This window comes from Miniopterus natalensis, chromosome 11 (assembly GCF_054644295.1).
Source record: "Miniopterus natalensis isolate mMinNat1 chromosome 11, mMinNat1.hap1, whole genome shotgun sequence".
NCBI lineage: Eukaryota > Metazoa > Chordata > Mammalia > Chiroptera > Miniopteridae > Miniopterus > Miniopterus natalensis.
The window spans coordinates 36719925-36743916 of record NC_142091.1 but is presented as its reverse complement, the minus strand read 5'-3'; the positions used below and the strand labels follow the sequence as shown (position 1 = coordinate 36743916).

Here is a 23992-nt window from a genome sequence, read left to right as displayed (position 1 = left end):
GTGTGGAATATCAATTTTACACATAAGGGCTAAATCTAAAAATTTAATTTTGGGCTCTTTGATATTAAATTAAAATTTATATGAACACATGAAGCTTGAAACTTAAAAAAAAACCCTATGTAATAAAAAGTTAAGACAGTTAAGTATTCATTGATATGTCTATATCCTTTATCATAAACCATATATATCTAAGAATTCAACTATTTTTGAGTCTGCAGGTCGGATGCTGTCAAGCAAACTGCCTTGCATGATCCACAATCCTTTTAAAATTTTAACCTAAAGACAAATAGGGAGTTCAATAAATTTTACAAATATTCTCCGAAAGAATGATCAGAAGCATCCTCCAGTAATAAAACACAGTCGGATGATCCATTTACTGCAGGCGAACTAGCTGTGTGTGCTGCGAGGTAGCAGCGAACGACGCTATGTTCTGTGGACTTTGTACGCACCCTCAATGCATGAACATTTCCTCTTCACATGACGCGTGGGAAGAACAAGGGACAGGGTCACTCCTGTAAGGCAGGCCTGTAGCAGATGCCACTTTCTTACCTGGCCACTTTAGGAGCTGGAACCGGGTGGGGCTGATAGCAGCTCAGAGGGGTTAGTGACTTGCCCCAGCTCTACATGGTGCAGCTGGGACTTGAACTCGGGTCTCACTGACCGGCTGGAAGACTGGGTCCTCTGAGTTCCCTGGCAAGCCCTCCTAATCCATCTCAGTTCCCCGCGCTCGGTCCCCAGGGCCCTGCTGAGCCAGGCAGGTCGGCATAGCTTTGTGCTTTCCTGCGTGAGACTTTTTGTGAGTTGTTTCCTCTGCCTGGAAAGGGACATCTCTCCCAAAGGACATCTGACTCCTGGGGCCAGGCTTCTGTGTCGCTCTTGCTGGAACCTCTAGAATGGCAGTTTTCATTTTACCTTGTGTTCCTGAAGTTCGTTGTGGTCTGAAACCCTGAATTTTTATAACCCTCCTGGCCTACAAAGTCTGGAAACTTTGTAGATGTCCCCAGACATTGATACTGACATCCCCCGGGCACAGTGCATAAAAGTGTACAAAATGCTACTCCTTGTGGCGGTGTCTCATTTGATCCTTCCAGAGGCCCTGGTGTATTATCTCTTCCTTCCAGACAAGGATGGTGCGGACCAGAGAGGCCACGTGGCCTGTCCTGGATCACTCAGCTTATAGGGACACTGGGGAACTAAAGCCCAGTCTCCATCAGGAGCTGGAGAAAGGCAGAGCTGCAGCCCAGAGCACCCAGCCGTCAGGAGGGGGAGGGAGGGAGGGAGAGGCCTGGTCTTTGGAGACCTGAGAGCTGGTGCTTCTCTGATAGGGAAAGCTGATCCCCCCGGGAGTCCCTGCCACTCTGTAAGCCTGTTTTTCCCATCCTTAAAGGAATTCCTCCCGTATGCCCTGTGTTGGTTCATTCAACACAAATTTACTAAATATGCCCCGCTGATGTTGGACTTGGGATACAGAGAGGAGCTGGACAGGGGCCCTGCCCTGGAGGCTTGTAGGCTGGACTGGGGAGACGGACAAGTCTCCCAAAGATGGGGTACAACGTAATGAGCCTTGTCACAAGGCTTCCAGGATGGTGGAGAGGAGAAGCAATGTCCGGGGCAGGTGGGAGGTCCTTGGGCTGAGCCTTTAAGGGGACCAGGGGCTCTCCCAATATGCACGTGTGGCAGGAACCTGAGTAAACAGCTTTCGGGAGCTGGAAGGAGCTCGCAGCACTGGAACTTGGGCCCAAGGTGGAGAATGGCAGGGGGTCGGTGACATTGGCAGGGGCAGAGGGATGAGGGCAGGATGAAGGGCCGCTGGGAAGCTCCGACTGTCCTGTTAGTGCACGGCTCACACACACAGTAAAACGGTTGAGAAGACAGGTAGTGCTCCGGCCCCTCGCTCAGGTCCAGGCAGAGGAGGCCTGGCTTTCCTGACTCCGGGTTTATCTGTGGCCGTCTGTGCTCATGCCTGGAACTGCAGGGAGAGAGCAAAGTTCAGAGGCTGGTGACTCTGTGACCCAAGGGGGTGTTGGCTCAGTGGATGGAGTGGGAAATGACCCTGGGGCAAATGGAAGGTGCAGGAGGGTAGTCAGCATGAGGTGCAGCCTGTGCAAAGCCCGGGGCCAGAAGAGACTGGCATAAGTCTGCCAGGGTCAGCCTGGCTGGCAGGGGTGAGCGAGGCAGGGACATGGCTGAACTAGGTCAGACCTTTAGCCAGCCAGGTGTGGCCCAGGTTCTCCCAGGCCCCAGCTGAGCTTTCATCTCTCCTACCCCTAGATCCCTTCTGCCCCCCCCCCCCCCCAGGAGCAAACCTTCCCAGCATTGCCGGCTGCTGTATAGCCTGGAGGGCTGCCAGAGCCCTCATTCTCCAGCAGCCTGGCTGTGTGACCTCAGCCAGCTCGCTCCCCCTCCCTGGGCCCTTTGGGCTCTCAACACTGGAATTGCTAGAACTGATTTCTGGGCTTCTGCTTTCAGTTTCTTTGATGTAATTCTTGCACCTTAAATTGCTTCCTGTAGAAATTGGAAGCCATGGAACTAATGACTCCTGGATGGTCCTGTGCCAGAAGCCCAGGGGCTGGCTCCCCAGGCTCAAAGGGTGGGAGGGGCCAGGGTTATTGGCCTTCCTAGGCAGAGGAATGGCCAGAGAGGTTAAGTCCCGGCCTGAGGTCATTCACAGCAGTGAAGCAAGGCAGCCCAGTAGGATGTGGGGGCAGACAGTGAAGTGGCTGGTGGGTTCAGTGCCAGCTCTCAGCCCTCAGCAGGCAGTCAGGGACGATGGCCCTCCCTGTTCTCCCTGCTGTCCGTCGTGTTCCACACTCACTGCCCATTCTCACCTCCTTTCCTTCCTGCTTCTCCCTTCCCTGTGGACCCCCTTTTTCCTTTCCTGGGAGGCTGGCTCGGCCAGGGTGTGTGTGAGGTGAGGCCTGCCCTGCCTGGCACTCAGCTCTTCCTCCTGCCCTGTGGGGTCACCAGGCCAAGGTGGAGGCACCAAAGTCAGAGGATATGGCTCTGAGTCAGACTCTGCCAGGGAACATGAGCAAGTCACCTCCCCTCACTGCGCCTCAATTCTCGTCTGAAAAATGGCAACAATGCAAGTCCTACCCAGCACTATTTGCAAACACTACACATAAACCTCTAGCCAGACGGTTTACACATGGGAGGTGCCAGAGGAATGGACGCTCTCTCGGAAATGAGAGACGGCTTGTCTACTTCTCTCCTCGTTCTTCCTCCCTCTGGCTCACTGCTCGGTCTCCTTGGCCTTTGGTTAATTATAATATCTTCCAATTATTGAAGCAATTATTGTTCCCATTGTGGAGATAGTAAAATGGGGACTCAGAAAGATTCAGTGACTTGTTTAAAGCCACTGAGTAGTACAACTGGGACTGGCACCCACATCAGTCTTGCTCTCAAATTTGTGTTTGGCCCCAAAGCCAACCTGCCTTGCCTTGGTTTCCCTCAGCTGCGTGGGGACGTTGGAAGCTGTGCCTTGGTGGGGTTGCAGTGTTGCCCTGGGCAGGTTCAGGCCAGATGTGGCCCAGGTTCTCCCAGGCCCCAGCTGAGCTTTCACCTCTCCTACCCCTAGATCCCTTCTGTCTCCCCCCCCCCCCCCCCCCCCCCCCCCCGAGCAAATCTTCCCAGCATTGCCAGCTGCTGCTATATAGCCTGGAGGGCTGTATAGCCTGGACTAGGGGAGTGTGGAGCTCTGCCAGCAGCCCAGATGGAGCCTGAGATACGGGACATACATGGGGATGTCAGTCGTGTGCCTGGCTGTCCGAGCATCTGTCAGGGTGTCTGATGTGTCAGGCCCCGCTGGCTACCGCTCCTCACCCTGCCCTCCTCTCCCAGAGACGTCTTGCCAAGTCAGTCCAGTTCGTGTCCCTTGTGTTTGGTTAACATATGGCTACAAGGTTCAGGGCACCTGGAAGCATGGGGGCAGAAGGGAGGGTGATGTGTGCACCCACCTCCTGTGCCAGGGTCTGAGCCAGCAGCTGTGTGCGCATGGAGACCAGACCAAGTACACTCTGCCTTCTGGGGCTTCTGGTCTCATCGGTGCTTGTGGTCCTGATCCCTGGGCTGAGGAGTCTGGGGGATGTGTAGGGGGAGTTGAGGAGTTGGGTTTCGGATTAGTACCCGTAAGGGGCCCTTGGTTCTTATAGGGAGTGGGCCAGTCAGGGTCCCACAAGAGGGGTCCAGGCTGAACACAGGGATCATTAGCTGGCGGGTGAGAGTGAGCAGAGAGACCGCTGGGGTCTCTTGTGGAAGAGGGAAGGTTGGAGTTGGGGCAGGGGTCAGAATCAGCTCCAGGGGTCTCTGAAGTCCAGGAGAAGCTGTTCAGGAGTGTGAGACATGGTGGTCTGGGAAGCTGTCCTGAGAAAGTCTGACTTTGGGGATTGGGAGACCACGTGATGGGGATGGGGGTCTTCAGGGGAATTAGGTCATTGGGATGAAGGAGCAATGAGACTGTGCCTACAGAACTGGAGACATTTATTCTAGAAGTCCTGGAGGGAGGGGACAAGAGGGAATGAATGTGAATGATGGCTGGAGGGGGCCTGGATCAAGGTTTTTCCACACGGGGCACAATTGTGCTGCTCTAGACTAAAGGATGAGTGTCCAGAGGAGAGAGACTTGGAGACAATGCCGCTGCTTTCCTGTGGGCGTGACACCAGCCAGAGAGGTTTAGGGAAGGCTGATGAAACAAAGAAAGTCAGGAGTGGATGCGGCCTGGCAGCCCGGAGCACCATGTGGTTGTGCCCTTGGCCTGCTGGCCTGGCGTCACCTCCAAGCATCAGAAATGAGAGAATTCAGGCTATGGAGTCAGGCCAGTCAGCTCCTATTCCTGCTCCGTGTGTACCAGCTGTGTGACCCTGAGCAGGTCTCTCGCCTTCTCTGAGCCTTCATTCCCAGCCAATGGGAATGAGGATGCTTACTTCACAGGGCTGCAGGGAGGGGGCAGGTGGGGACCACCTGACTCAGGGCCTCTGGTCCTCAGAAAGTAATGATCTTCTTGCCTTCTGTCCTCGCAGGTAACCCTGGGCTCGCCCACACACCCACGCAGCCCTCTGCTGGCTTGTCTTGGCCTCCCCTCTCCGGGCAGCAGCTACCATGTTCTCCTGCGTGAAGCCCTACAAAGACCAGAACTATTCAGCCCTGAAGCGGAAATGTCTGCGCAGGAAGGTGCTCTTTGAGGACCCCAGCTTCCCAGCCACCGACGACTCGCTGTACTACAAGGGCACCCCGGGGCCCACTGTCAGGTGGAAGCGGCCCAAGGTCAGTGCCTGGTCTGAACTGGAGCTCAGGCGAGCAGGCCCAGACCCACCCAGTCTGCAGGGGACAGTGGGGTGGTGGGAGGGGCCCTCCAAGGCCCTAAGTGGCTGATGCAGGGCCCTCCTGCTGTGGGATTTGATCTGGTTGAAGGGGAGGGGATCCAGGAGAATGGGCCTTAATCCCCACTGCCCAGGATTCACCCTGCCCCGGGCCTCTGCTTCCTCATAGGGAAAACTGGGCCCTCTGCCCTGTCACCCTCCCAGCGTCGTTTTTGGGATAAAAATGAGGGGATGTGGATGTGATCTTTTTTAGTGAAATTCAAGCATAAGCGACATTTAAGTCCCATTTAGTGACAGTCAAGTGCAAGGAGTTTGCTGATTAGATTCATAGTGACTGTGACATAGTCGTTTGCTGTAAATGAAAAGTATTATGATGATTAATCAATAATAATAATAGTAGTAAAAAATAATAGTGCCTCATCAGGTTGTAAAAGAGATGATGCCTGGGAGCTTGGCTCAGAGCCTGGCACCCACTACGGACAGCTATTACTGTCACTCTTGAGGATGGCGAATTATGTAGCATCTGGCTGGCTGTTCCCCATGTCCTGGCCTTGGCCGCTGAGGCTAGAACATGTTTAATGGAAGTGTTTGGCCTCATGGGGGCCTAGGTGATGTGTGGAGGCTGCTGGAGTCACTGCCCCAGGTGACACTGTGAGAGTTGGTCACACAGAAGGGACTTTAGTGCAGGAGACTGAGCTGTACCCCAGTGCTTGGGGCCAGGAGGAGACTCCCACTGTCCAATAGTCAGAGAAAGCGTTTGCCAGGAAGGGCTGTGCAGGCAGAAAGCACAGTGTGAAGAAGACTTGGAGGCGTGAAGCCCTCCAGCATGTTTGGGACGTTGCAGTGCCACTGGGGCATGGCTTGTGGAGGGGAGAGAAGGGAAGCGGAGGCTGGGGTCCCGCGGGTCCATAGGGCTGGTGTGTTCTGAGGTGGTGGGCCATCGAAGGTGAGGCTTTCAGCAGGGTGTGCAGATCAGATTAACATTAGAAAGTTCACTCTGAGCACCTGGACATTTTGGAAAAAAGATTTAGTTTTCATATTCCTCTCCTACACTACGATCCCCAGTCCGTGCTAACTCAAAACATCCTGTGTATTTCCTTGGACTGAGTAAGGAAAAGAAACTGAGGCTGAGAGGGGAAGGTGGATGCCCAGATTGCCCAGCTAGCCAGCAGCAGAGCTGGGCAGGAACCCAGCTCCCTGACAGCAGATAAAGGGTCCCTGCTGCCTTTGACTTCAGCCCCAGGAGCCATACTAGAATCGCTGGGCCCTGCCTTGGCTCTCCAGAACTCCCAGCAGCCTCCTGACTTGGCCACATGATTCCTGCCTCTTGGGCCACCCCACTCTCCCACGCCTTTCTCTCTCCTTTGTCTGGCGATAGGGAAGGAGGCTAGCTAGCCTCAAAGGGCCTTTGTGAGGCCTTGGGTGGAAGGAGGAGGGGGAGACACTCGAGCTCTCTGCCTTCCTCTCACTCCACCCCTTTGCTGCCCTTCTGCCGTCACCCAGACGGTTTAGGTCTATGGCTGTGAAGGAGGCTGGTGAGGCCTGGTTGGGGAGTGTGGGTTTGGTGCCCTGCGAGGAGGAAATGCCAGGCGGGTGGGCTCAGCATCCCCCTGCTGTGCGACCCCAGCAGAGTCATCTGCCCTCTCTGGGCCTCTTTCCTTCCCTGCCACACTGCCTTCTCTTTCACTGCCTTCCTCCCTGCTCTTGGTGCCTGGTGCTTTCCAGACACTGAAAGAGAAGGAGCAGAGCTGCCCCTGTCCTGGATGTGCAGGCTGGTGACACACGGCATGTGGTGGTTGGTGTTGAGAGGGAGATGTCTGAGCGGGGGGCACAGGGACGGCGGTGGGGGATCAGCTCCCCTCCGGGTTGGGGATGCAACTCAGGGCCAGGCATGGCCGAGTGGTGTGGAGGAGGGGAGACCATGTGGGCCAGGGTGTGATGGACGGTCCTTGTCAGCAGTGCCTGCGGGGTGGTGGCAGTGCCAGTGTGCGGGGCAGGCCCTCATGCCACTGACAGGTTGGAGGGTTGGTGGAACAGGAAGTTAGGCCAGGCTTGCCTTTGGCAGGTGGCCTGAGACTGGCCAAGCAGGGTGACCATTAACTCCTGGCCACCTGGCCCTTGGCCAGCGAGATGGAACTTGCACTGCGGCTGCTGTATTTCTGTGGAATCCCACTTCCTGGATCCTGCGGCCTGACTGTTTACAAACAGCCAACTTTCTCAACAGCCCAGGGACACCCTTCCTCACTCCCACCCATCTCCAGCTCCTTCTCTGTAGGTCGTGGGTATCGCAGCCTCTGTGTTCCTGGGGAGCTCCTTGTTCAGCCTCCCTGCCTGCCAGCCTCCCTCTGCCTTTCTTCCCAAATGGAATGAAATGGCTGGTTTTCAGGAGGTGGGACCTTGAGCAAGTCACTTCCCCTCCCTGGGCCTCAGTTCCCTCATTGTAAATGGAGAGAATAATTCTCATGGTCATGATTTCTGGAGGTTGCAATGACTTGAGGCATCTGTGGTGTCAGATACATGGCAGATAGATGACAAACTGGCTCCCCTCTCTCACCCACCTGCCAACCCTTTGTTGGGGACCCAGAGCTGGCCCTGCCTGGAAAGTCCCATCTCTAATGGGCTCTGCAGGTGGGGCCAGGCCTAGTGCTTCTCAGTCCCCATCCCGGGCATCCCCACCATGGCACCAGCCAGGGCATCCTCCCCCTCTCCCTCCTCCTCCCCCAGATTCATTGTTTCTTTGTTCCTTCCAGTTCAGTAAACATCTGCTGGCCTCCCCACCAGCCAGGCCAGGGAGATAAAAGGGGGGATGTCAGCAAGGCTTGTGACTCAGGGAATCCCCGTGTAAAGGGGGGTGCGCTTCCTTCTCTCTCAGGCCCAGAGCCTTTAGTAGGGGCCCCTTCTCATCCCTGAGGAGGCAGAGAGCCCCCAGCCTCTATCCAGCACTCTGCTTCCCCTGTCTCTGGAGGTAAGCCTGCAGTTCCGTTGGTGGGACCAAGAAGGGAACCAGTGGGGGTTCTACTAACAGATGTTAGTTTTGGAACCTCCCAGAATTCTCCCAAGGTGACCTGCTGGTCCCCAGCCTCATGCTCATCATACCAGCACCTGGAGGAGGCCCCCTCCTGGCTGTGCTGAACAATAGCCCCTTTATGCCATGAAACAGGTGGTTTGCAGCAAGGCCAGCCACCTGGGGCCCTGCCCTGCCCAGGAATGATCCCCTTCATGGGATATGATACTCTCATGGGACTGCCGTGGGGAGCAGGGGGTGGGAGGCCAGTCTGTTGCAGGAGTTGGGGGAGGGCAGGCTGTAACCCCTGAGAGCACTGCCCTGGTTTCCTGTCCTAGGCGGAGGTCCTGCTTCCTTCCTCGGCCTCTTGCCCACTTGTCTGGTCAATTTCTGCTGTGAGCTGAGATTCTAGAGGGGAGGTGACTGGGGTGAGGTGAATGGTTGAAGAGGGGGAGAGGGAGGAAGGGGGAAGATACCCTGGATCCGCTGTCTGCTGCATTCCTATGTGTACACCGGGCCTGGAACCTGAAGTTCTTGTTATGCCGCTGAGGGAGGTGGTTACTCAGCAGTGACCTGTGTTGGTGGAACTGGTCTAACATGTTGGGAGGGGCTGGGAGGGGCCGCAGGTGCAGAAGGCTGTGCCCCAAGAGGGGTTGGGGATGGCCTGGCCCAGGGCTCACAGCACGTGCCTGTCCAGTCCAGTCCTGCAGGGCACTCTGTCCTCCCTCCTAGGGCTCCTGCCTGCGACCCAGTGATGGAAAGGAACACAGATGGCCAGGAGCCTGGGGAGGATGGTGACAAAGTGGGAGCTGTCTTGAGACTGTGGCACTATTGTGTCTTGGGGGCATTTGGAATCCCTGTTCCCCTCCAGAGCCTCCCTGCCCACCATGCTTTCCATGCCTGGTCTGCTGGGGTTACCTCCTCCAGGCAGCCTCCCCTGATCTCTCTGGGTTCTGCTGTCAGCTGTGCTCACATGGAGGGTGAGAGCTGGTTTCCTCTTCAAGGGCCCTGCCTGTGGGCTGGGAACCTCTCTGTCCAGCTCTGTACTCTGTGCCTAGCTGATGGCCCAGGACAGGTGGAAAGACAGACGATGGCCTTGAGAAGCCTGACCCTGTGGTGGTGAGGGTGAGGGTCTGGGTTCCCCCTGACCCCTTGGTCTCATTATTATACAGTGAGACCCCCAAAGCTGGGCTAAGAACAGGTACAGGGGGACGAGGGAAGGAAGGGTGGCTTTGTCACCCATAAATCTTAGCCCACCTGGAGGCTCTGGAGCTGACTGCCTTAGTTTGAATCTCAGTTCACTTCTTCCTGTGTGGCCCTGAATAAGTGACTTAACCTCTCTGTGCCTTTCTTTCCTTATCTGTGAAGTGGGGATGCACAGGACCCCTCTCTCAGGGTCATTTTGCACAGTGTGGGGGACACTGCAGGTTTCCAGTCATTGTGGGCTCTTTCTGTGATTGTTCCATTTAGGGTGCCCCAAGATGGCTTCTGAGCTCTGGGACAGACTCCAGGTGCTGCCATCCTCAAGTGGTTTCTCTAGGTTGGAGATGGCGAACCCGAACCTCTCTTGGCAGTGAGAACATGCTCAGACGTCCACCTCTTCTCTGCTCCCTCCCAGGCTTGTGGATTTGCCCCGGGTCTCTTTTTTGCTACAGCAAGTGGGGGCAATGCTGGGCCTGGAACCCGGGCCTCCTGACTCCTGAGCTCAGTCTCTCTCTCCCCCTCTCTCTCCCTGGAGCTGCAGAAATGTCTGGAGTCAGCCCTGCTCTGGCGTGGCAGGACCAAGCTGAGACAGTTGCTGCTCTGTGGGGAGGAGAGCTCTGGGTGGAGAGCCCAGCAGACCTGGGCTCTGTCCCATCGGTCCCCATACTTGACTCGTGAGCTTGGGTGTCATTTGTCTCCTCCTGGGCCTCAGTGTCCTCCTCTGTGGAATAGGCAGTCATGTTTCTGTCCAGGGCCCTGGCTGGGAGGACCTGACAAGGAGGAGCGCCTTGGAGGTCACCTCTGCTGCAGACCCTGGTGATCCAGGCTGCAGCTGTCTCTTCCTGTGGTGGGCTGTGGCTTTGGTCCTCCAGATATGAAACCCCCATCCATCCCTGTCCTGCTGGTCCTTCTGGACCCCAGGGAGGCAGGTGCTAAGTCATGGCTGTCTCTGGCTCAGAGTGCTGGGCTGGGAGATAAGGAGGACAGCGGGGAGGGAAGAAAGACTTCCAGATAGCTGCCTTGCTGGGGTTCTGTGACCTGGGGCAATATTCCTGCCGTCTGTGATGTGGGGAAGTCTCCTTGCAGCTTGGCCCTGAACTTATCACTCTGAAGTCCCATCTGGAGCCACTCATATCCTCAGGGGAGTTATGGCCCTCAATCTGGCCCTCCAAAACACTGGTTTTCCCAGGCAGAGGTGGCGACAGGGGTCCCAGACACCTTAGTGAGAAGGGATAGCCCTTTGCCCCATTTTCCCCTGCAAGTGCTGTGCCTCCATGACCTGTGGAATCCTTACACAGCCCTGCAGGGAGAATAACCTCCTTTGCACAGGGGAGGAAACAGAGGCTCAGAGAGGCTCAAAGTTGCACAGCCAATAGTAAGTGGGGAGCAGGAATTTGAATTCTGACTTCCTGACTCTGGAACCCTCTGCTGGCTGTCTTTGGTAGGAACTCAGTAGTCCTGTTGTGGTTAAACTAGCTTGGGAGCACCTGCTGAAGTGGGGGCAGGCTGAAGTGGAAGCAGGCCCATGTGGTGGCCTGTTATTCCACCTCCCTGGGCCTCAGTTTGTTCATCTGTAAAATGGACACAGTGCCCACCCACCTCTGAGAACCATGGTGAGGATTGATCATAATGCCAGCAGGATGCGTGGCACTGGGAAGGTATGTCTTAGTGTTTACCTCCCCCAACCCCCCAACAGTAGCCACACACCCCCTTAGAGCTCTGTGGAGGTGAAGATGCTGATGGGAGAGGAAGTCAGGCCTGGGGTGGGCACTCTGGGAGTTCTGTGGGTGTCTCTTCAGCTCTGTTTGGCATTTGCTTGCTGTATGCCCTTGGCAAGTCACTGCCCCTCTCTGAACCTTCATTCCTCATCTATAAAATGGAATGACAGTGTCACACTCCCTGGCAGAGTGAGGGTCAGATGAAACAGTCTGAGGATGTGCCCATACGTGGTGCATCAGCTCACCACTTCTCCCGCCCTCTGCACTCATCACATGTACTTTTCATGTGTGTTTCCCCATGTGCCCTCACCCGGCTTAATGACTGTGGGCACCTGAGGGCTGCTGGTGCTGGAGAAGGACGTGCTGGCCAGGGGAGGCACAGGGCAGGAGAAAGGTGGTAGCTCAGGGTCCAGCCCCCTGAAGTCCTTCCACGGTATTTGTTCATTGCAGAACCTTTAGCAGAGAGCAGAGCTCTTCAGCCAGGGGAAGGGAGAAGGGCCGTCCAGGCAGCACCTGGGGGAAGCTGGTCTGGGGAAGCCGCCTGGCCCCCAGTCTGCAAGGGGAGACAGGTGAATCTCTGCTCTGACGGTGAGGTCTCCTCTCGGCTTCTCTGCAGGACATCTGCGAGGACCCCCGCCTCTTTGTGGACGGCATTAGCTCCCACGACCTGCACCAGGGCCAGGTGGGCAACTGCTGGTTTGTGGCAGCCTGCTCATCGCTCGCCTCCCGAGAGTCGCTGTGGCAAAAGGTGAGCACCAGGGTGCAGCGGGGGTTGCTGGGGAGTCTTAGTGAGAGACTGCCCTCAGGGGTAGGTGCAGCCTGAACATGCAGGTGAGGCTTTATGGAAGCCCGGGGAGGGGATGGGGCGGGGTGACACCGGGGCTCTCCAGCATCGGCTGAGCTTTAGAATCACCTTCCCCTCACCTGCCGGTCTGAGGTCCCTGAGGCCCCTGAGGCAGCAGCTGGGAATCTGTGCAGCTCCCACAGGGATTCTGACATGTTTCCTCCCCACTGTGGGGGCCCACAGTGTCCCTGGAGCCACTTGGCAAAATCTGTACTTGAGAAACGTGGAAGCTGCCTGAATCACTTGCAGCGTGGAGAGACCACTAGCTGGGGCTCAGGAAACCCCTGCCAGCACCTGCTGTGTGACATGGCCAGTCCTTGTTCTTCTCTGGGCCTTAATTTGCTTACTTGTTCAGTGAGAGTGATCTACGATTCTTGGTTCCAAGCTGCTGATGTTCTGAACCAGCATCAAAGGGTTTGGGGGGAAAGAATGGGCACCGGTCCCGACACTTCGCCCTCTTGTGGCAACAGTTGGCAGTGCAGCCCCTCAATCAGACACCGGGCTCCTCTCCCGGGGAGGCAGAGGGGCTGGAGTGGAGGGGGAACTTGTGCTCTCTTAAGAATTATTAACGGGGATTGCACCCTGGGTTCCCATGCCAGCAAATACAAGTCATTCCTCTTTCTCATCCCTGCCTTTCTGCTCTTCCTGTAGGGCGAGCAGTGGGGCTTAAGAGCACTGGGTGTCTCAGTCTTACCATTCAGGTGCAAGCCTCAGGCTCACCATTTAGTAGCTTTATAAATATCCTCAGCTGAAAAATCAAGGTATCAGGTAGCTCCCTCTCAGGGAGTTGTGTGGATGAAACTGTACTTAGAGGGCCTTAGTCAGTGCTCTGTGAATGGTGGCTGCGTTACTGGTGTTATGGTAATTAATATTCATAGACTCTGTGGGTATTCTTATGTAAGTGGGACACGAGGAGCAGAGTGAGTTTGTTCTCACCTTCTAAGACGTCCCTCAGCCATCAGAGGGAGCTGTGCATTCAGCTGAGGCTGGGACTATGGTGGGGCCCTGCTGTCATGTCTTCTGAATGGAGTGTGACTTCTCAAAGCCACACCAGGGTGGGTATCCCCGGGGCCTGGCCCCTGCTGGTCCTGTGGGAATAGGGTAGCTGTGAGCTGTAGGGCCCGCAGAATGGGTGCTCTTGGGGTGTTGGAGGTAGGGGGCCTCAGAGAGCCACATGGGGGATCGTTGTACTCACGGGCCTCAAAGTCCAGAGAGGGTTGGGCCCTGGCACTGTTCCCTGGGTGTAGGGCTGTCCTCGGGGCTCCAACCACCTTTTCTGAGCCCAGAACCAGGTCCCCCTGCCTCTGAGTCCCACCCTCAGCTCGGTCAGGACAGTCTGGGGGTGGAGGTGGCCCACTGGAATCCTATAGTGCTGGCCTCACACCTCACACCCTGCCCTGTAATTTCCCACCCAGCTACTGGCCAGCAGCGCCACAGCTGACCTTGCCGCATAGGCATCCTGGGGCCTTCGGGGGGATGGAGCCTGACCTGCTGTGTCCCCTCCTGGGGAGTGGGCTGTCTGGTCATTTGTAGAGAAGAGCCGCAGCTTGCTCCTGCCTTGGGCCCTGGTGCAGCTGCTCATCTGGAGAGTGGATAAAGAGGCCCAGAACCTACAGGACACGCCTGCCATTGACGTTGTGTGACCGTGGCAGGCCTGTGTTTTTCTCTGGGCTGGAGGTTCCTCCTGCAGATGCTGGGGCACCTGGCCTGGCTGGAGGCTCCGAGGGCCAGGAGGCTGAGCTCCAAGATCTCGTGTCCTCAGGGGGCTGCGGCAGGGTGGGGTGCTCTGGAGTAATTGCACTGTGCCTCCAGGTGCTGTTGTGGTGACAGCCCCTGGGTCCTGGGAGGAGAGATGAGGCCCTGGGGAGCTCATTACTGTGCCTTACCTCCCTTCCCGTCCCCGCTGCTGGGCCCTGTTTGTTGTCACCCCTCACCTCTGGGCCTGTGGCCTTCTGGGGCCTCCCCTGCTCTACCCTGTTTTCTCCGTGGAATGGGGAGGGGGCTGCTCAGCCTGACCTGCACCCATGCTTCCCCCACCCACCTCACTCTGGGGATGCTGAGCCTCAGATGTGGGCATATCACACCCTCGACACATGTGCCCTTCTCCAGGAAGCCAGTCTGTTACCTCAGTTCTTAATGAAGCCTGGGGCGGATGATTGGAAGCGAGCCAGACCTGGGTCCCTTGCTAGCCATGTGACTTTGGGCAGGTCATGTTCCTTCTCTTGGTCTCAGTGTAAACCTGACCTTTCCAGTCCACAGGGTTGAAAATTAAAGGAGCCGAGGGGAAGGGGAGGGGCAAGTCCTTGGCATAAGGGGCAATTTGAACCCATTAAACCCCCTTCCCTGTCCCTCCTCTGGGCTCTCGCCTATTTCTCTGTTCTGCCAGACACCACTTGGCAGCGGGCCTCCCCCACTATGGGATTCCTTGAGGGGGCATTATGTTCTCCCCAAGTTGACCACACATTCCCTGAAGCAGGGCATGGACGTCAGGGGGTCCAGAAATCAGGATGTGACATTGGGGTGCGGCATGTGCCATCAGGCCTGGCCTGATCCAAGCTGGGGAAGTTCACCTCCCTCAGAGCCCTGTGAAGCCTCGGGGGGTGAGGGCAGGCCTGATCCCTGCTCTGAGCCATGGGGTGCACGGGCCTAGGAGGAGTCAGCTGTGCCCCTGGCCATAGGAAGCAGAAGTAACAGCAGAGTCCTAGTGGGATGCCTGGATGTCTGAGAGTAAGTGTGGGGGCCCGGCAGTCCTAGGGCAGAGCACCTGGTGGCAGGGCCAGGATGTCTTTTGGTTACATTTAAATGTTTCCCATTCCACCTCTGCCCCTATTGTATGAGCAGTTCATGCCCTTTAGCAGGTCATTCGACACACATTAATTGAGCACCAGCTATGCCCCAGCACCATTCTAGGCACTGGGGACAGAAGATTTGAAAAAGTACAGTTACTGAAGATGTTCTTTACCCAGAAACAACTAGTGTCAAGGGTTTCAGTATTTTCTTTCTAGTCTTTTTTCTGTTTGGTGTTTAAGAAGTGTTTATCTGTTTTGTTTCTAAATACACACTTTTGCAATCACGTACTCAAGTTTGTAGCTCCTTTTCTCCTCTCTGTCATTCCAGCCTTTGGTGGGTCCTCTCAAGGCACCTAGTGGCTGAGCAGAGGTCTGTGGGCCTCAGTGGGCCCAGCCCCACCTGCACCCTCCAGCCTCCCCTGCCTTCCCTCCTCTGCTTCCCTGGTTCTCACTGGCCTCTCCCTCCTTCCCTGTCTGTCTGTGAGGTCTGAGTCCTGGTGACAGCTTCCACCTCAGACTCCTCCTGCAAGTCAGTAACCCTCTGCCCAGGCCGAGGCCAGGCTCTCCCTAGGGTCATGTGCCCCTGGATTCCCATCAGTAGAAGCTGAACACCTCCCCCCATGTCCTGCAGGTTTAGGAAGGGTGGGCATTCTCTGCCCTCAGTGCTGCCTCCAGGCCATACGCTCCCCATATAAACCCCTATGGGCTCATGCCACTTGCCCTCCCCCCAGCCCAGCCCACCTTATTGCCATCCCCTGCCAATCAGCTACCATGGCCTCCCACCCAGACACCAAGACCTTGGTACCTCCAGTTTCCCAGCCTTTCTACCCCATCCATCCATTCTACTGCTATGTCCCAGGGGTTACTATGCTCGGGTGCTGACACCCTGCCCTCATCCCCCCGCCTCAGTTCTTGAAATATCTCCGTCATCCTTCACCATCAACTGCCTTAAACTCCTGTTCCCATGGCAGCCATTTGCCCACATGTAATAGCTAAGCTCTTGGTTCCACCTCAGGTACTGGGGATATAGGTGTTTGTCAAATTCTTCCTCTCCCTCAAGCCTCCTGGGGGAAATTGAGGATCAATACAGGTGGAATAAGAGGTGAGATTTTAGCAGGAGAGAAACCTGGGCATGTGGCTGCCATGTGGTGCAGGGTTGAGGCTGGGCCCGCAGACAAGAATCATCCAAGTCAGTGGTTCTCCAAGCACAGCGCCTGGACCAGCAGCAGCAGCACCTGGGAGAAATGCAAATTCCCAGGCCTCATCAGAGATCTGTTAAATCAAGACTCTAGGGGGTGGGGCCCAGCAGTCCGTGTTTCAGGTCCTGCCGGTGGTCCTGATGCTCACTAAAGTTTGAGAACACGGGTCTCGGTGAGAGACGATGGTGGCTGGGCTGGGGCCCTGGCAGTGGGTATCTGGGAGGCAGAATTGACAGGCCTTGGTGATCGGGTGTGGAGGGGTTCGAGCTATGCTGAGTCACGGACGGTTCCTGGGTTTGGCTCCCGTGACTCCAGATCTCAAATCAGCAGGTCCTTTGATCCTGCCAGGGGGTCTTCTAGGCCCTTCTTGCATGCCTCCAGTGAGCACCTGCTCCCCACCTCCCTCCCCGTCTCCCTGCCCTGATTCAGTGCTCCCTTCGTCACAAACAAGCCGGCTCCCAGCCCGTCTGTGGTAGTCAGGGTAGTTGCCACAGCAGTTGACATCAGCGATCTGGTCCCCGAGGAGCCCGTCACCCTCCTGCCTGCCTGCCTGCAGTGCCTCTATTACCGCTTCTGCGAGGAGCGGAGAGGAGGCATTTGGGGACTCCCACCCTCCTACACACCCCGTTTTGAGGACTGGTTGGAGCTGGGAAGGGCCAGTGGCCTAGAGAGGAGGGGAGGAGGGGAGGTGGGCCGGTAGACGGGGCCCCTCTTTGGTGGCCTTTTGCCTCGGCTCCTGGGCGGCGGCAGGGCGCGCAGCACCGGCATGGCAGAGGAGGGGGCGAAGCAGCCGCAGCTCAGCATGCCGCTGGTCCTGGACCAGGCCCTGACCAGGCAGCTGCGGCTGCGCGCCGAGGGCCTGCGGCAGCGCGGGGAGAAGCGCCAGGACGGCGAGAAGCTGCTGCGGCCCGCCGAGTCCGTGTACCGCCTCGACTTCACGCGGCAGCAGAAGCTGCAGTTCGAGCGCTGGGACGTCGTGCTGGACAAACCGGGCAAGGTGACCATCACGGGCACCTCCCAGAACTGGACGCCCGACCTCACCAACCTCATGACGCGCCAGCTGCTGGAGCCCGCTGCCATCTTCTGGCGCAAGGAGGACTCGGATGCCATGGATTGGAACGAGGCCGACGCCCTGGAGTTTGGGGAGCGCCTGTCGGACTTGGCCAAGATCCGCAAGGTCATGTACTTCCTCGTCACCTTGGGCGAGGGCGTGGAGCCCGCCAACCTCCAGGCCTCTGTGGTCTTCAACCAGCTCTGAGGCGGCTGCTCACTGCTGGCCCCCCCCCCGCCCCCCTGCCCTGTCCCCTCCCCGGCCTCCTCCCCCTAGCTGTGTATTTGGGGACATTTTCCTAGTTGCTGGCATGTACTCAGCTTGGCCAGGACCCCAAGCCCGTGTCCTCCCTCCTCCCTTTTCCCTGCTGCCGGCGCTCCTGCTCAGGGAGGAACACGCAGAGTCCCCGTAGCCTAGGAGCTGAAGCGGCTGCTGGTGCTTCTACTGTAGACGACGGAGGCCAGGCTGCAGCCAGTGCGGGAGGAGGGCGGGCCCGTGGCGTCTGCCTTCTTTGTGCCTCATTGCTGGGAGAGACTGCGGGGGACCAAGAGAGACACAGACACAGAGAGAGAGCCAAAGAACCAGCCATCGGGCTTCCCCTGGAGATGGGGACATGGAGACGGCAGAGCAGCCCCATCGGACAGGCACCTGCAGCCCATCCGGCCATGTGCAGGAAGGCGCTGCTCCTGGCCTGGGCCGTGCTCCCGCAATGCCTCAGGGCACTCAGGACATTGGGCAGGGTGGCTGCGGGCATTGGTTTGGGCAGTGAGGAGTGGCTGGCTTCTGGAGGCTCTGCAGGCCAACTCTTGCTCTTCTGAGAATGACTTCAGGAGGGGAGAAGTGAAGGAAAGCATAAAAAAGTCACATAGAGGTGTGTCTATACATATACATATATATTGAGCGAGAGCGTGTTATATTCATATGGATTTATTCTAGAGTCTATGCCTGCCCTGCAGACAAATCTGATTTTAGATGATCTATTATATAATTGCCCAGCTGGTTCATGACTGGCGCTTAGCAGGGCTTGGTCAGGATGACCTTGGGGAGGGATCTTCCTGAGTTGGGAGGCTCTGAGGTTCACACACTGAAGTGGGAACAGTATAGTATAGGGGTTTCCCTCTGCCTGGGGGAGCTGGGTAGAGGGGTCCAGAGCCCTGGAGCTGGGACGGTAGGTTCTCTGGGGCCTCAGGTTTCCCCTGCTGGGACATCAGCTTTACTAGCTCACTGGTCAGAGAATGCAAGTGTTCCACCTGTGTGGCATCTCTGGCATCTTTAGTGGAGCTGAGGGGTGGGGTGGCCTGCTAAGGCAGTGTGATGGCTGATGGTCAGAGGTGGGTGGAGGTGGCAGTGTGCTGTGATGGGAGGACACTGGCCTCAGAAGTCACTGGGCACAATCCACCAAACAGATGGAAACTGAGACATAATTATCAGCAGATTCAGCTCTGCTCCCCAAGCCTCACGCTGATCCACACTGCACTGGCCCAGTGAGCCCCCTTTGAAGGAGGGGCCTGACCTGCCTGGCATCAGCTGAGGGCACCTCAGGAAGTGCCCCCAACACCTTGCATCAAGGCCAGCTCTAGTTTTTGTTTTTGTCAGGGACATGCCCATGACATTTCCTTCATGAAGCAGAGCTGTCGGAGGGCCTCAGTGCCCTGGGAACAGATGCACTGAGAGATGGAAGGTCAGAGCCATCCCCACCGGCCGTGGCTGCTGGGAGGGCAGGCCCCCACTTTGGAGGCATGCGAGCAGGAGCGGGTGTGGGAGTCTGGATTCTTCGGGTGGGAGGTTGGCTGTGGTGTGGGCTATGGAACCCTCAGCTCCCGCCTGTTCCGGGATGTGCTTAAAGTCTTGGCACTGCCTGCCTTGCTTCTCCACTATTGGCCCTGCCCTCTGCCTCTTTGCTTGCCCTGTCCCTGCAGCTCTGGGGACCCTCTTGTGTAGACAGACTGCCTGTACCCACCCTGCCCAACCATACCTGCTCTGTGAGTCCCTCCACTGTGCCCACCGTGTGGCCCCAATAAAGCCGATGAGCCCCTGCCTCAGTGGTGTGCAGTCTCTTGCCGTGAGCCACCCCCTCCCCTTCAGAAGCTCTGACTTAGCTCCACCCCTCACAGCCCAGAGCACCCCTCTCCATGCTTTTCCCCCACACTCTCGCTTCCCCCTCCTACTGCCGTCTGGGATGAGGCCCAGAGTGGTCAGGTGACTGGCCCAAGGCCAGACAGCTGGCAGGAGTTTAGAACCAGGTCTCCTGACATTCATCCAGAACCAATGCCCCTGACAGTATTTTCTCCAGTGGCCCCCATACCAGCCTCTGTCGGGGACATGCAGAGCCCTGCTGAGGCCATAGGGAGGCACCATCTGGTCCTTGGTAGGTGGGGCCCAGAGGGGATGGGTAGGGATACACCAAGCCTGCCCAACCTTGCAAGGTGGCTAGGTGGATGCAGAGGGACAGGGGTGTAGCTAAGGGGTGGGGTGAGGTCAAGCCTGTGCCCAGGTTTCATCAGGCAGCTCCTGACTTCTGCCCAACCTCAGACTCTCAAGAGAACAACCTGCTCCTGTGAAGTTTTTTCCACCCTGTCCTGCTCACTAGATAAGACATTTATTGCCACATCACCTTAGTGTCCCACTGGACCCTTCCTCAGAGCTCTGGCCCCTTGCCATCTCTAGCTCGCTCACTTTTTGGACAGAGACAGAGGCCCAAAGGAGGAAGCAGCCTGCCCCAAATCACAAAAGGTGTGGAGGGACCAGAGGGTGTGTATGGACCAGGCTCTGGGTCTGTGGACCTTTGAGTCCATGACACTGGCTCCCTGGGATGGTCAGAGGCAATGCCTCCACCCTACCTGAGGGCCCAATCTTGGGAGGAAGCTAGCTTTTCCCCAGATGCCAAGGTCAGACCCTGCTTCAGAGTCTAGACTTGGAGTTTTGCTTGGGAGCAACCCCTGCTTCAGAATGCTCCCCCAGCCAGGCCTCACATCCTATTCTCCACCGCAGAGCCCTCCCCAGAGCTCTGCCACACACCTGGGAGAGTCCCGGTCAGCCCCATGCCCCAGCAGGATTTGAGCCCAGCCACTTGGGTCCAGGTGGGAGTCCCCAGGGAAAATCCTGAGAGTGCTCCAGATGCCGGGGACTGCAAGGGGGCACTGTGATGCACCCATTAGTGGGGTCCAGAAGCTTCTGAGTGATTCTGCCGAGAATGACAGCTATGGGGTCCCCTGGGTGTGAGGGGGGGCTCCAAATCCCACACAGTTTTTACCTTGCTGCCTGGTCAGCCCGTGTAAGTGCCTTGGTGCCTCAGGCCTCGCTTTCCCCATCGGCACAGGGGGCTGTTGTGGAGGTTTCCCTTTCTCCTTTGGGAGGGAGGTTGACTGGGTACCTCAGCTCCCTCCCCACCGTGAAGTTTATGAATTGTGTGAGTGCACCACACACTCCATACACCAACGGGGATGACCCTTCACGTGTGCACAGCCCTCCACAGTTTATGCAGCACCTCCTAGGCCATGATCCACCTTAGTTCTCGCAACCCTGGAGGAAGGGTAGGTAGATAAAGACATGAGAATAGTGGTCTGGTCAAAACTTAAGTGCCTGCCATGCACTGTGTCTGGTGATGTGGTGTCCACTAGTGTGTACAGCCAGGGCCTCATGGAAGCCTACGCTTGGGGATTGTCCTCTCAGAAACACCTGGAGCTGACCAGGCCCTGTGCTGGGTGCTGGGGATCTGGGCATGAGTGAGACACGACCCTGCCCTCCAGAAGCTACCCTCAGTGAGCAGAGAAAGAGCTGGAGGAGGGGGTTTCCAAGGGGAGTGTGAGGTCAGGAGGCCCCTGAAAGCTGTGGCTCAGGATCCCCTGAGGGACAAAGAACAGGGTGGGTACCACACATGCATAACTGAGGTGGCCTAATGCCTCACAGGGTGTGGATTCTGTGGGCCCGAGGGAGGCAGTGCTCAGGGGTGAGGCTGAGAGAGTCAGCACAGCCGCCCCACAGGGCTTTGAATGCCCTGCCAGGGAGCTGGTGTCCCTGGTGATGGGGCATTTCAACTGTAGACAACACAAGAAGAGAGATGGGCTAATAAGCTGCCTGTATCCATCTCTCCACTTCAACAACGGTGGCCCATCTCCGTTCCTCTCCACCCCCTCTCCCCAGGCAACATATTATATCTCTGGATGCATTTCTGAATGATAAAGACTTGTTCAAAACAAAACAAAAAACTAACTGTAACACAACTAAAATAATTTTACACTATTTTTCTAATATCCTCAAATACCCGGTAAATGTTCTGGTTTACAATTTGGCCAGCAATGTGTATGCTTTACAGTTTGTTTGAATGAGACCCGAACCAAGGTCTGTAACTGCAATTGGTTGCTTCCACTCATCTTTTAATGTTTTCCTTGCAATTTATTTGCTGAAGGAACCGCTGTCCTGTGCAATTTCCCACTGCAGTAATCCCCTCTTCTCTGTGGTTTTACTTTCTGCAATTTCTGTTACCCAGGGGCAACCGTGGTCCGAAAATATTAAATGGAAAATTCCAGAAAGAAATAGTTCGTCAGTTTTAAATTGTGCATTCTGAGTAGTGTAAGTTCTTGTGCAGTCCTGATCCATCCCCCCTTGGACGTGAACCATCCCTTTGTCTAATGTATCCGTCTGTCTAAGCTGCCCGTCTGTTAGTCACTTAGCAGCTGCAGTCAACTGTCACAGCATCCAAGTGCTCGTCTCTTACTGCGCCTAATTTATAAGTTGAGCTTTATCACTGGTATGCACGTATAGAAAAGAAATTATATAGGAAAAATATAGCTTATATTTACTAAATATAAACTTACGAAGCTAATATCTTACTTTGCCTGATTTATAAATGAAGCTTTACCGTAAGTATGTCCATATAGGAAAAAACAGTCTGTGTGGTACTATCCACGGTTTCAGACATCCCCTGGGGGTCTTGGAACGTACCCTGCGAGGATGGGGGCACTACTCTATCTGGGTTTTACTGGCTTTGGTTTCATGGTGTCATTTAACACGGTCTCAGTGCTCTGTATTTCCTGTAAGCTAGGACTTAGCTCCAGAGGCTTGATAAGGTTCAGGCACAAATTTTATTTGGCACAGCTGCTTCATAGGCGATGGTCTCTCAGGAGGCACGTAATGTCTGGTTGTCTCCCTTTTTTGTAATGTTATAAGCCATGAGTTCATAAATCCATTATTCGTCCGCGGTTGCAAAATAGTGGGAGTCTAATACTCTCATTTCTTAGCTGGAATTCATCTCCACATAAAAACCTCCCTTCATCTGCTATCGGTTGCTCTCTGGTAGTTTGTGTAGAAAAGGCAGGATAAATCTTCCATTCTTTCCCCTCATTTTCCAGTTTAAAAAAAAAATGAGTTGATTCCCTGCCATCCTCCAGCAGTGACTAACTGTGTGTGTATCATAATGATCTCACAGATGTGAGTGTGTTTGACATGGTTTCATCCGTCAGGGTTGTTATCCTTCCTGCTGCTCACATTGGCCTGTCTTTGGCCAGTGGGAGCCTCTTCAAGTTGGTCCTGAATCCTTTGATGTGGCCCCAGGGGCTTTGGTTTCTTCCTTGATTTCCGCCTTAACCTGATGTTTGGAAGGGAGTTGTGTGCCCCGGAGTACTCCTTCCTGACAGCCCAGCAGGCAGCAGAGGGGCAGGGTTGCTGGGGCCGTTGGGGGAGTAGGGCGGGGGGGGGGGGGGGTGGGGGGGTGGGGGGGGGTGGAAGGCTGGCCTGAGGCCCTGCCCCTGCTCTGTCCAATGGCTGTGATGCAGGAGGGGGCAGTGAGGCCCATGGGATCTCTGACTGCATCTCTAGGCCCTGGAGACTTATTAGATGCTTCTTGAACCACAGAGGACTCCGAGCCAAGCCCTGCATTTTACTAATGATCCTCCCACTGCCCCAGTAGGCCCTCCCAGCGCCTAGGGAGGGCTCTTCTTCCCCCCTCCTCAGTTCCCCTCCCCTGTCTCCCCTCTTCTTCCCTCCTCCCCCATTCCAACGCAGTCCAGGGCTTTCAGAGCCGGAGGAGCTGATGAGCTCTACTGGCCAGGCCAGTGTTCTCAGCTTTGGACTCACCACCACTCTGTGCCCTTGGGTAGCTCCTTGCTCCTCTGTGGACCTCAGCCTTCCCATCTGTGTAGTGAGGATGATACCCCACCCTGCATGTGCCCCATTTTTGATACAACTTTCTGCCTTGAGAGTAAAGCTGGAGACAGTGCTAGGGTTCAGGACAGAGGCCAGTGTGGTAGTTTTTACTTAGAAAGGACACAGAATGACTTGAAGGGGAGGTAAGGAGGCAGGAGGGAAAGGGACCAGCCAGTACCAAGCCCTTGCTGGGTTCCAGACACTGTGCCAAGCTCTGAAGCCCTGAGTGTGAATCCTGCCTCCCTCACTGTGCCCCTGGGTGGCCTCTGCCAGTGATTTCTGCAGTATTGTCCCAAAAGATAGCAGTGACGTTCAGGGCAATAAAGTCAACAGCAGGCCCACGCCTGGCACCTCACTGACCTGGCACCTCACTGGCCTGGCACCTTGCAGGCTTGGCACCTTGCAGGCTCTGCCAGTGACCATGGTGCCTCTCGCTGTGCTTAGCATTTTCATTTTCTTGGTCTCAAATGTCCCACTAGGGAACATTTCTCTTTGCCAACATCCTTGCTGATGGTACAAGGCGTATAAACAAAAACATCTTTAATGAACGTGGGGGCTGGGGAATGGCTTTTGGCTGAAGTCTCTGTGCTTAGGCTAGCCCTGCCCTGGGGTTTACAGCCTCCTGACACATGTCTGGCTCCCCAGCCTGGATGACTGTGTGTCTGCCCCCCATACTGGGAGTGGTTTTCCTCTAGAAGGAGCTGCCCGTGGTCCTGATGGTG

General features: G+C 56.1%; 2 protein-coding genes across 2 annotated transcripts in view; both read left to right on the top strand.

Moving 5' to 3' along the window:
* CAPN5 (calpain 5) overlaps positions 1-23992 on the top strand; it is a 51539-nt gene that overhangs the window by 11517 nt on the left and 16030 nt on the right. The window contains exons 2-3 of the mRNA XM_087821644.1: positions 5019-5262; positions 11860-11991. Coding sequence (XP_087677770.1) covers positions 5098-5262; positions 11860-11991 — 297 coding nt within the window. The 5' untranslated portion in view covers positions 5019-5097. The remainder of the gene's footprint in view (positions 1-5018; positions 5263-11859; positions 11992-23992) is intronic.
* Positions 16827-17333, top strand: OMP (olfactory marker protein). The gene has a single exon (XM_016196390.2). It carries the CDS (start codon positions 16842-16844, stop codon positions 17331-17333), a length of 492 nt encoding a protein of 163 aa, XP_016051876.2. The 5' UTR covers positions 16827-16841.